Source organism: Python bivittatus, unplaced genomic scaffold (assembly GCF_059951505.1).
Source record: "Python bivittatus isolate LINGU-HERP-01145 unplaced genomic scaffold, Pbiv_v1 ctg000560_np1212, whole genome shotgun sequence".
Taxonomy (NCBI): Eukaryota; Metazoa; Chordata; class Lepidosauria; order Squamata; family Pythonidae; genus Python; species Python bivittatus.
The window spans coordinates 7,207,591-7,220,563 of record NW_028277083.1 but is presented as its reverse complement, the minus strand read 5'-3'; the positions used below and the strand labels follow the sequence as shown (position 1 = coordinate 7,220,563).

At 42.0% G+C, this 12,973-nt stretch overlaps 1 protein-coding gene across 2 annotated transcripts in view; it reads left to right on the top strand.

The window, feature by feature from the left end:
* The window catches only part of VPS35L (VPS35 endosomal protein sorting factor like), a 46,616-nt gene that overhangs the window by 27,757 nt on the left and 5,886 nt on the right, over positions 1-12,973 (top strand). For both annotated transcript variants that reach the window (XM_088148105.1, XM_088148104.1), the window contains 5 exons: positions 1,860-1,940; positions 5,031-5,094; positions 6,405-6,503; positions 8,305-8,382; positions 8,735-8,849. In XM_088148105.1, coding sequence (XP_088004231.1) covers positions 1,860-1,940; positions 5,031-5,094; positions 6,405-6,503; positions 8,305-8,382; positions 8,735-8,849 — 437 coding nt within the window. The remainder of the gene's footprint in view (positions 1-1,859; positions 1,941-5,030; positions 5,095-6,404; positions 6,504-8,304; positions 8,383-8,734; positions 8,850-12,973) is intronic.

Below are 12,973 nucleotides of genomic sequence, written 5' to 3'. Positions count from 1 at the left end.
AGGGGGACAGGAAGGAAATATTTTCCTGCAAATCCTGCTTTTTATGCCTGCATAGCTACATGGATATAATGATTCTGCTTTAGTCTGTCAATAATATTTTTAAGCAATGGATTGATTTCACAGAATGCAGGGCTTCTGTTTACAGGCGTGTTGTTCCCCGTGAAGCAGCTTGAAAAGGCGGAAACAATCTTTTTGCCATATGTTTCTCTTCTTTGCTGATGGCAACTGTGATCCTGAAAGAAAAACACAGGAGTGCCGTGTTAACAAGCTGCATTGTGAAAAGAGAACAGTCAGCATTGTTCTAATTGAAATGAGATTCATCAAAATACCTTCTTTTTCAGTGCTAAACGCCCCTTTCAGATGTTTATTTCCTTTTTGTTTTATGATGACAGCTAAACCTTGATAGATGTTGATTAGCAAGCTTTTTTTCTTTTTTCTCATTCCATTTTGGTTTTGGAAGAGTCTTGTGGTTCTGATTTTGTACAGTGATGCAGCATTTCAGGGGCAATGGATGTCTCATATGTGACTTCTATTTACAAATAAAAATACTAGTCCATGCTGGTTGGCAGAGGTCTTTCACGATTCATAGGAACCTTACTTTCCAAATGAATGTTTGTGGTATAAGGAGCAAAATTAGATCATCTTCTCCAAAACATTTTTTAACTGGGGGCATTTTGATAGAGCAGAAAAGCACCCTGCTGGCAGAAACCAAACTCACACAAAAACTCTGCATTGGAACTGGACCCTTGGGTAGAATTGTGCCCCATCAAGTTGGATGAAGATATTTAGCATTTCCTGGTGTTCCAGTTGTTCAGAGAGAAGGACAAAACAATCTTCTTCCGAGATTTGATTGCCAAAACACAACGCTTCCTTTCTAACATTAGTCCCGATTTGCAATTCAATTTCTTTGTCTCCAGATCCCTGGGGTCAGTCCCTTTTGCACGGTGCCACAAAGCTGAGGTCATGGGATCAGTCTCTTCAGTTTGCTCTTTTGTCTTAAGGACTGGCTAGAGTCCGAATACCGTGGAGAAGATTCCAAAGATGCTTTGCTTCTTGTTGGCTTTTGACGGCCAGGATCTATCCAGGCCTTGGTCTCAAAGGTGCCTCCTGTATTAAATAGGTCTAGATATTCTCTTCCTGATCTTCATTCAAGTTTGACAGTGGGGTCCAGGAGAGACCTGGTCTTAGCTGACCTCATCCTATTCTCGTGTAAGCTTTGCACAGAAAGTGCGGAGAGCTGTGCTCTTCCTTGCAGTATTGGCGGTATGGGCTGGGGCTGCTGGGCGTTGTTAGGGACCCATGGAGGGGGGCACCTTTCCCTCTTCTGGTATATAGGGTCGGAGCCTTAATTTATTTCCCTTCCCTTTGCCTTGTGAATGGAGTGAGCTATCTTCAGAAAAGGCCTGCAGTATCCATTTGTCAGGCACAGGTTTGTTGGTGCTCCCAGGCTATCAAATGCATTCCTTCAAGAGTTGTTCTTGAACCCTGACCCACCTCTCTGCCTATAGGGAATCTGTAAAGACCCATCTCTAGTCAGGTATCTTTAAAGATCTATTACTTTATTCCTTGCATTTAGATGTATTTGTTTTTATTGTGTGTGTGTTTAAACTGTAGGCCAATTTCTCTGGCCATTCTGAATTTATTTGAATATACATCAAATAAGGAGCTACCATTTTCATTTAGGCCAGGGTTTCTCAACCTCAGCGACTTTAAGATGGGTGGACTTCAATGGCTGGCTGGGGAATTCTGGGAGTTGAAGTCCACCCATCTTAAAGTTGCTGAGGTTGAGGAACCCTGATTTAGGCTGTAGCCCAAGTGCTTCTCATTCTTGTTTTTGAAAATGCACATTTACTTCCTAGGCACCAACAGGAATCTACCAAGGACCCCGTGATTCTCAACGCCCTACTGCACGTGTGCAAAACGATGCATGATTCAGTAAAGTAAGTTATTTTCCTTTTCCTTCCATTTCTTTCCACAAGGGTGGATGTCATGATCACTTCTGAGTTCCAGGATAACCTAGGGAAGGACCAGAAAGGACTGGTCTTTTTCCAAGCACCAGTTCTTTTCAGGGCCCTCATTAATAAGGCTACCGTTTGTTTAGGAAAAAAAGAAAAAAGCCAGGAGAAAGTGGTGTTTTAAATGCAAACTGAAGGAATGTTCTGGCAAATGACTTCACAGTTTAACTCACAGAGAGCGAGAGAGGGCAAGGGACATTTTAAGACCGTTAAAAAGGATAAAGCAAGTGACACACTTGTGTGAGACGTGCTTTCAATTTAATGCCTTTGTTGGAAAAAGCTTAAGCACCGCTGGGAACAAGGCAGGATTGATGTGGGTCCTTTTGAGAAGCAGTCTTATTGATACTGAAAACAAATCTTACTCCTGTCCACATGAAATGAATTCTCCCTTGTAGGATGCTATTTTTATCGCTCTTTCTGCAGAAAGCTGATCTCCTGTTTAGTGACAATAGAGTGCCAGGAACACAGAAGCGCCATTCCTGCGTTCTGTCTCTATTATGGTCAGGCAGTGTTTCCACTTTGATAATGTCTGCTTCGTTGGGCACGAAGCAGTTGCGATTCAGCCCATGTTCTTTGATGCGAAGCCAGCAGGGCAGATGGGAGCTTTATCCCAATTTTACTGTAGTGCCTCGCACACATCCAGAAAACAGAAGAGATGTAGTCCTTTCCTGAATGATTTAACACCTACAATGTAAAACTGTTGGTTGAAAATTAAACAAATTATATCAATACAGTGTTTTTTGCTGAAACAGAGGACCTGGTCTAAAGGCGGGAGTGGTGATGGGGGAGGGGGTAAGGTCAGGGGTTGAACTATGAAAAGCAATTTTAGGAAAACTTCATGAGACAGTTGATGGCTGCTCTACCTATAATGTTCTCAGCTACCAATTCAGGCAAAGTTATTTTTTTTATAATAAATCCACCTGGGCCTTTAGTCCATTTGTAACTTTATAAAAACAACGGTCCCATCACCCTTTTGCTGTTAATTCCTTTATACAAATTTTTATAAATCTTAAAATCACATTTAAAACTTCTTTTGCAAAAGGTTGGATTAAAACTCACCTGGTGAAAACCATAAAACTTGCCATTTTGGAGGTTCTTAATATTTACAAAGTAGTAAAACATTTAAAGTCCAAAGTGACTTAAGAAATGAGGATTGGCAGAACTTTGAGTCCAAAAAAGGCTACGTTGTGGCTATGAGCTCTGATCCCAGCTGCTCCACTCACCAGGCGACCATGAAAACATCTGTTCCTGTGGTTTACTCACAAGAAGTAACTGTGTGGAGTACGCATGGGTGATCTCGAGATCTCTCCTTACTCCAGAGAGATTTCGCCAGTCCGGATTCTGCATCCAGCCCTGAATTTCAGCCATAATGTCATCCCCGTTATCCAGGGACGTGTTCAGTTCACCACGGCTCACTGGAAGTTCGCAAAGTTAACTTTCCCATATTTAACAATTGAATTAGTTGCCCGAGGTCAGTAGATGGTTAGGATCACTGGAGCTGACTCAAATGGCTTATGGTAATTCATCTTCTGGATCATGCTTTCTGACTTCCAACTGGTTCTTTGTGGAGCATGAATATTTTTGGCCAAGTATTATCAAGAAGGAACCCATTTCCTTGCTACACCTTTGCCAGCAATACACTTTTTCAGCCTACCTAGCGGAGTTGCTAGCTATTCCCCTATTCGTAGGGGCGTATGCTTTTCAGATGATGAAAAGTAGCATGTACGTTTAGGCTGTTGCATATTATCACATCTGAACTTTTCTGAAGATGTGGAGTTAATCTTCATGGGAGTTCTTTGGCAACATTGGGAACAAAATGTAGGTTTCCCACTCTCTTTGCTTCCTTAACTCTAGTAATTGAATTTAAATAAATGCGAAATCAATTTTTTTTTTTAAATTAATGACACCCAATTTGCAGAAACAAATGCATTTCCATGCCTGTAACCATAAATCCAATATTGAGTCTATTAAGATTTTTGCTGTAACTAATAACATGTGCAATAATAAAACAATTGCCCTAAGCCATCTGCTTTCTGAAATAATACTTTAGAGTTATTCCCAGTTCAGAAGCTCATCTTCTCCCAATTTTTTTGCTCGGTCTCTAGTCTTCCCTCCCTGCAATATATTGGAAAATGCTGGCTTTCTTGAGAACACACATTCAGTGCTTCTAACACTTGCAAATGCTATATAATTCTTAAATATTATTGTTAGCCTTAAAAAAAAACCAGCATTCTGTTGTCAACTAAAGATAAGGCTCCTTATGGCTGGTCTGAGCCATCAGTGATGGTTTGCAAATCAGAATGACTAGGTTCACTTAAAATGCTATGCCAAACCAAAGCAAGCAGTCACATTAGATTGTAGCGCAATGCGTGAATCCAATTGCTGGATTTTTCTAATCACTCTTTCATGGACATGTTTTCCACCTAGCCATCTTGTCCAACGATGCAACCCTAACCCAAAAGAATTGACAGAGAAGAGGCAGAAAAGTCAAGCATGGTTAGGTTACTCCTCCTCCTGCCCCCCATCCTGAACACGTGGCCCTACTGTTTAGGGGTGCTCAAAATCAGTCCCCAACCAGCCCCCACCCCTGGTAGCCTGCAGTCTTTCCTCCTCCTAAGGTAGTCTCTTCCAGTGTCAGCAATGGTCAGAGAAGAAGCTTCTTCCAGCATTCAGGGGGTTACTTTCCTCCACCTTTCCCACTCACAGTGCTTTGCAACACGTTGTCTTAACAGTATTCTGCATCTGAGGGGGAAGGCCAGGCAGCTTTCATGCTTTCCCAAACAGATGCTGGGTGACCTTGGTTGGGTTTATTACATGTAAGAAACTTTTCCCACTCTTTGACCAGGCAACTTTTCCCTCCAGCCACTAGCCCTTTGGGGAAAAAATAAAGCTGCAGTTACATGCCCACTTTCCTGGGATTCATTCTCACTTTAGGAGACTTCCCAAATAGACATGTAAGCAGTTACATGAACATTGTGTTTTTAACAACTGATGCTTCGAAATGTTCTTTTCTAGTGCACTGACTCTGGAAGACGAAAAGCGAACGTTGGCCTCTTTGATAAATGGATTTATAAGAATGGTGAGAATCTGTTTTGTTGTGTGGGGGGGTGCCTTCGAGTCAGTGTTGACTCTTGGCAACTACCTGGACAAGTCCCTGCAGTTTTCTTGTCAAGATTTCAGAAGTGGTTTGCCATTGCCTCCTTCCTAGGGCTGAGAGAGAGGGACTGGCCCAAGGTCACCCAGCTGGCTTTGTGCCTAAGGCAGGACTAGAACTCACAGTCTCCCGGTTTCTAGCCTAGTATCTTAACCACTACACCAAACTGGCTCTCCTGTTTTGTTGTACTGCCCTTTAAATCTTTATTTGGGCTCATACTGAGGGGAAAGGCCTGGTGGGAGTGATAGGCCCAGTCAGTCTTTGCTGTCTTAAATTCACCTTCCCCATCTTTAGACTGCACAGAATCCAACCCTCCGAACTGGAGGAAGAACATCTCCCCTGACTGCTTTTCTTGCTCTTGAACAGGAAAGATCTGTGGGAGGAGGTTCTACCTGGTCCTTCTTGGCTTGCAGGTGCCAAATGTTTGTTCTCCTTTGGAGTGTGAGAATGAGAAGGATTTTAATTTCTAAAATATTAATCCCCCCCCCCAACCTCATCTGGAGGAAGAAGCACCTTCTCTGCTGGTTGTCTTGGCCTTGAGCTGGGCAGTCATGGAGAAGGAGGTACCACACTGGTCTTTCTTGGCTGTGTAGGTGCCAAACAGTCATTATCATTTTCTCAACTTTGGAGCATGGGAAAGAGAGAATCCCTGTGCAAGATGGTATTTGCTGATGGCTCCATGTCAAGTAAAGTGGAAGATTAGCCACTCATCATGCCCGCTGATGCCAGTGCCACCCTAGCTATGGTGATCCAGTGGCTCACTCCCCCTTTTTTTTGCCTTCTACAGAGATCCCTGTTGCAAGACATAGTGATAGCTCCCAGCTTAGCTGGCTTTAAATTCATGGAAGGTTGCCCCTGTTCATTTGACAATAAGTTCTGATCCCTAAAAGGATGCTTAGGTGACCCATGGGGGGCGGGGGGGATTGGGGCTTTTCTGTTTAGTTTGTGAGGTTTTGGAAAGCATGCTGCCTAGCATGGGATCCTGAAGGAAATGGATCTTCTGGATGGATCCAGCAGAGCTGCTCTTTAGTTCCCATCACATCAAAAGAGTGAGGAATTTCCTAGACGTTAACTGGGAAGAAAAGACATTTTCTGGCCCTGCTGTGAGGCAGATACAGGCCCTTCTTTGCAACTGTTCCCCTAGAGACCGCGCTGCAAATAAAACGGAAAGAATGGGTAACCAGATGCCGCTGCTACATCTCACAAAACTGCTCGGTGAATCTCTTTAATCCCAGGTATCGTTTGGCCGGGACTTTGAGCAGCAGCTGAATTTTTACGTGGAAGCCAGATCCATGTTTTGCCATTTGGAACCTGTTCTCGTCCAGCTGATTCACGTAAGCGTAGTTTTCCGGGCAAATGAACGGCGAAGCTATTTTTTGCTGCTGCGCATTGTCATTCCTTACATTTCTCCGCAAGGCAAGGTCAGCTACCTAAACGTTTGAACAGGAGAGAAGGAACATTTCTGGGCGCTGTTTTATGTCCGACGTTAGCCGGCTGCTGTGACAAAAAGCCTGAAATCGGCACCCGCTGTCAGACGTTACCACTTTTGCTTCCCTTTCTGAATCAGCAGCACGGATAGGATCTTAGTCTGAATGTGGTCCCACCAATGCGTAACCGGAGCTGCTATTCCAGGGCAGTGAGCTGATGCCACCTTTTAAGAATGTCAGTTTTGCTTTGCTTTCTTTAAAGCAAGTTTCAAATCTTAACCCTACGTATTTGCAATGTCTAGGGATACGTCAGTAATTGTTTGGCAGGGAGAGAGGTTCAGAAGGAGTTCAGTTAGCTAGGAACTAGGAATTTGTCATCAGGGCTAGGCCAGGGTTTCTCAATTTTGGCAACGCTAAGATGCATGGACTTCAAAATCGATAGTTTTATGTATTTATATATATTTATGTTCTTAATGTTCTGTGTGAGTCACCCAGAGTTCCCCCATTGGGGGGAGATGGGCGGGGGAGAAATTTAATAAATAAATAAAAATAAATAAATAAAACTCCCAGAATTCCCCAGCCAACATGCTGAGCAATTTTTAAGCTACAATTCCTCTGCTCCTCCCCAACCCCGCACCCAAACATACAGTTGGCCTCAAATCAGTTGGCCTTTAGAAAGGCATTTAAAAATGCGGGTTTCTCCTTGGGCACTAGGACCAGGATGTTTGGAGTCCCATCTGAAGGGGGACAGTAGTAGCGAATCCCTAGTCACCTATTAAGGGTTGTACATTAGATTATAATTGTGACTGGTTTATTGTCTTTTGGTTTATTGTAAGCCATCCAGAGTCACAGTGAGTTGGGCGGGCATATAAATGCTTCAAATAAATAAATTGAATATATATATATATATATATATATGAACCTCTCATATCCATTTTGGGGCTTGGGGATGGGAGGTTATTCTCTTATCAGAAATGCCCCCCCAAATCAGAAGCTCAGTTTCTGACCATTTTGAGAGAAGAAGCATACAAAAATTGTAGCATGTGCCATAAAATGAACTCATCATAATTTTAATTCCCCATCTTGTCCCCAGTTTCCATGGGGGTATCCATGGGAGAGCAAGAGATTCCAGCATACCACAACTTCATAATGCAAGTGATGCAATAATTCAGGGCAGTTGCATGTTGTAGCTGACCCAGACAACATAATTGCATCACTGGTGTGAGGATGACATGGCACAAATGACCTCATGGTACATGCAAAGTCCTTCTAATGGCTTCTAATGGATGCTCATGCCAGTTGTTCTCCTGAGTCAAGAAAAAACATAATATCCTCAGTCAACTAGTGTATGATACAATGCTACCTAGTTTCCATCCCTGCTCATCTACTGATATCCTCAGATTCCTAGAAAACGCTGAGCAGAGTCTACCCCTTTGACCCACCTTGGTAATGTCCCAGCATCATTTACGTTCAGTTCCCCGTGTGTGTCTGGCCTATCTTTGTGCAGGTTTTTGATCTTTTTCGTGCAGAGTTAATACTTGTCCACTTGCATATCATTGGAGTTCTACCTTCCTTCACCTCTGAATCTAATTCAACATCACACTAAGCTTGCTCTGTTCCTTGAACTGCTCTTGGTACTGTGTCGTTAAGTCTTTAAGTGACTGGGGTGCAGAGTTGTCCCCATTGGTAACATTATCTTCCAAAACAGAGCGTGAATCAGCTGGCGATGGAAACAAGAAAAGTGATGAAAGGGAATCATTCCAGAAAGACCGCGGCGTTTGTCAGGGTAGGTGCAGACATGGAACAATTGGTGGTTGAGACCTACCGCTAAATCTTGGCTTGATGACTCCTTGTAGGGGAAGAGATCTCAGTCTGATCTGCATCCTCTCTGATGATTGAATCTGCCTTTTAAAAGACCTGGGAAAACCTCCCCAATAGGCTTCTTGTTTAGCCAATCTTATATTTAGCCAATATTATATGTTACTTATATTTATTACATTAAATATGTTATTTATATTGCGCTACTGTATAGATAAAATGTACAAAAATAGTTTCCATTTCAAAGGTTGATATTAAAGTCTGAATCTAAAAAACCTGGATATGGTTGATCTTCAGAAGCTGTTCTTTCCTTATTTTAGGCTTGTGTTGCCTTCTGCTTTATTACAATTCCATCTCTGACCAGCATCTTTACTCGTCTCAATTTGTACTTGCACTCTGGACAAGTTGCTCTGGCTAATCAGTGCCTTTCACAAGGTAAATCTTCTGAGTGGTAAGCTGCCCAGTTTTCTAAGACATGCATCGTTGTTGTCAATGTTAATTTTTTTACAGGGGGGGGGGCTTTCTTGCCAGAGGCAAAACAGAAGAGGATGGCTTAGATTTTTAAAGTCTTCCCTATAAAGAGCTTGAGAAGGATGTTGACTCTGCTTCTCATGGCTTGGTTAGCTTTGGTGGAGAAATATTCCTTGGCAGAAGAGCGACATTTTAGACAGAGGCAATATGTGGGCAAAAAACAATTCAACAACAACAACAATAATAATATGCAGCAGTGGAAAACACGGAAATGGCATGAGCTAGTGTTTGGAATCACAAAGATCTAAGAGCAATGCATTATTTTTGTTTTCTTTTTAAAGAATGCACTGAACTGATGATTAAATGTGACTGCATTTTGGACAAGATGTTAAAAACAAAAGCCAAAACAGCGTCCCTTGCAAGGAGGCAGAGAGGAAAGAGAAACGGGCAATTCCTGAACTAAAGTACTTTCTTTTCTCTACTCCTCTGAATTTCCTGATTCAGTTGTCCAATCAGAAGCAGTACACAAACATGTTTGTTTATAACCGCCTATATTTTTTCTCACCCCTGCTGATTATTTTGAAAAAAGTTGCAAAACCAGAAAAAAAAAAAAAAACAACCCTGCAAATATTACAGGAAGCACTGCAAAGGCAGTTGCTACCTTTATCTGTCTGAAGGGAGAGATTCAAAGGAGGGACAAAGCAGGCTTTGTTTTCTGCAGAAAGCAAGAGTCCAATCAGTGAGTTAACATTCTTGGGGGGAAAAAAAGGATTTCAGTTAAATATTAAAGAAATGACTAGTTCTCCCTCTTAGAATCATGTGTGTGATGTGGGATGACAGAGAGGGAGGAGGTTACAGTGGCACAGAATTCAGTGCATAATTTGGATGGTTCCTGGCATTTGCAAAGGAGAATTTGATCCTGCCCTATTCAGGGAGATAACCAATATTGTCAGCATTGCACGCTTACGAGCAAATTCCAGCTGTAAAGGCAAACAAGCTGATGTGGGACACTGACTAAGCCCTTTCCAGCAGAGCGGCGGGTTCCTTTGTTTAGACATCGTTTTGAGTGCATCATGAGAACAGAGGGGTTTAAAGTAAAGCTGACTGTACCATCCAAGCACATTCTAAAAACAATAGATTTAGTCAACGAGGTACACTCTGTATTTATTTGTAGACAAACCAGCATAAAGTCATGTTTTAGCTCCCGCCAGCTGTGACGGTTTTGTTGTTGTTTTTCCCTCCAGATAATTAATGGGTGTGTTTGTTTGCTCAGGATTTTCACTTGCCCCTCTTCACAGAAGGTTTGAATGACTAAAAATAATTCTAAGGGCAATAAAAATGATCTTTGGAAAGACTGGAAGTTCCTCGAAAAGTGGATTCTGGATGAGAGCCTCTCTTTTTGATGCCATCCAGTGGTGGTCTGGATTTTTGCAATCCGGTCCTGCTCACCTGGTTTTATATGCTTGTTTGGCATGAGTTCAGGAGAAATGTGGGACAAAATGTCTAAAACCATTTTTCAGTTCTGCTGCCTCCTTGCTTTGTTCTCTAACACCGTTTCTAAATGCTCTTGTCCCTAATATTAAAGTCTTCTCCACCAACCTTGGCACTTTCCAAATATGCAGACTTCCAGAATTCTAGCAGTGGCTATGCTGGCTAGGAAATGTTGGTACATCAAAGTTGGTACATCTGGAGGATATCCCCATTGGGGAACACCACTAACCCCATTTGTAGCAGCAAACTGTGCCACTACTATATCTTGTTAAATAGATTGGCTACTCTTGCTGCAAGTGCCTTTAAACATCACTGACAGTTAGATGTAGCTTTGCCAGGATCTGGCTGTCAATATATTTCAGTAGAAAGGTCTTCTCCAACGCTCCAGACATGTTGGACTTACTGGGTCATGAGAATCCAGCCGTTTGGTTTATTCAGCACATGGAAGTAAAAGAAAACCTGAGTTTGCAAAAAGGGTAAATCCAGCCAGAGTAATGTTGCCAAGAGAGAATGATCAATACTTTTGAAGCATGTTTCCTCTGAGTGATCAAGTGGTTCAAGAAGGGTTGTCAAGTGTCCAGCTCTTTATAGTCCATGTGGTGGGTCGTCCTGACATTTTGGTCTTCTTGGCTATTATATTGTTGCTGGGCTTGGTGGGTAATGGGGCACAAAGCCAGAACTATTTAGCAAATGCCTGTTTTATAGATGACTAATTTCACCAAGGGACTAACAAAAGTGGAAGTACCATGCTGGGGTGGGATTTGTCTTGCTCTGGTTTGATATTGAATTGAGATTCAGAGTTCAATAGCACACCATGCTCTCATTGAGCTAACATTTCTATTTTGCCCCCTCCCCAACCCCCAGTATTTGAAAGTGCAACAGGAGGACAAGATTGTCAGGATTTTTTTCCTAGTGACCTAGTTTTAGAGCTATTCAGAAGAAAGGAACAAAGGATCCTTTTCATCATTTTGTAATATTTGATCTCCTAGATTGAATATTCTGCATATCTAAGAAAAAGGTCCTCAGAAGAAATTACATCTCCTTCTTCACCTCCTTCCATTTCTCCAGATTTGATCAGATCCATTTTTAGTTCAGTTGGGATGCAGCTGGCCTTGGTCTCCCTTGTGGACAATCATGGTTTGATCCAGGCTTGTCCTCAACTGGAGTTATGTCAGTTTCCATCACGTTGGATCTAAACAGGTACTGTGGCTTATGTAAAAGTGGAATCTTCCTGTGATGAAAAGGGAGGATGATCTTAATTACATACTTTTGCTTACAGTGACGCTGGAGTCAGAAGTCTCTGTTCAAAATAGCTAATTGTGTTGTTTGGCTTTAGTGATAACATGAGCACTGAGCTTTTAATGCAGGTTATTAACTCTGATGTACACAAATGTTTGTCCCTGATTGTTATTTTTTACCTAAAGTGAACTGAGGTAGGATAAGTGAACTGATGAAAGCTCCACTTAAAAAAAAGATGTATAATTTTAGAAGCTCAAAGTATTCCTGTTTATGGAATTAGATACTTAACACTGTGCAAATAGGATTTTTTTTCTGGTGGTAAAATTGAATTTGCCCTCTGATATGATTATAGTCTAGAACATGTATATTTTTAAAACCAGAATAACTGAAGATAAGACTGAAATTCATACATTCTGTGACCTTTGCCTTAATAGTCTTTAGGAAGAGGGAAAACCCTTATGTTCTGGGAAATGAGCTGTTGAAATTTAAGATATAAATAGTAGCCCAGTCCATTAATTTAATGAGCATAAGATGCTTCCATATCTCCTTTTCCATTTAGTTCATTATCATCTGACTCTTGGATTTCAGAAAGATCTTTCTCCATCTTAGCTGGTTCCAACACCTCCATGTGGAACAGATGCTCTTAGAGTTACAGCTTCTCCCTAAAACTGCCAGCGTTGGAAGCTATATTTTATGCAGCTTCCCACAGCTTGGTGTCCTCCTACTGCTGGATTGGCTTTTATTTCCTACCATTTTCATAATTCACTCATGTGGCAAGAGCATATAGGAAAGAAACCAAAACAGGCCTGTCAAGAAATGTGGAATGTGTCAGAATTTTCAAAGGAAACCCAAGTTTGCTGAAATTCAGGATCCTTCTCCTTCTGGAGACAGCCACACTGTCAACACAAGTCATTAGCCCTGTGAACAATATCCTAGTCACAGAATATTGCATGTCTATTCAGAAAACAAAACAGGTCCCTTCCCTTAAATGTGGTCATCTGATGGGACTTTGGAGGCGCGCCTTCTCCGTAGTTGCCCCAACCCTTTGGAATGGCTTCCCACCTGAGATTTGAGGGACCCCCTACCCTTTTTAGCATTGGGCCAGGCTGGGGGTCGAGTCAGGAGGCAAATCATTTGGCTGGTCTGGCACCTGGTTGGGAAGGGTGGCTTTGTCTTTATCCTATTGTTTTATTAGTGGTTGTGAGCCACTACGTGAAAGAGGCAGCCATGTAAGCTCTTTAAATAAAATAAATAAAATTACAAATGAAAATGAGCTGACCTTCTTGAGCTTCTAACAGTATCCTGGGGAGAAGACCCAGCAGGCTGAAACCTTGAACAAAAGTTTGCCTCTCTGGATG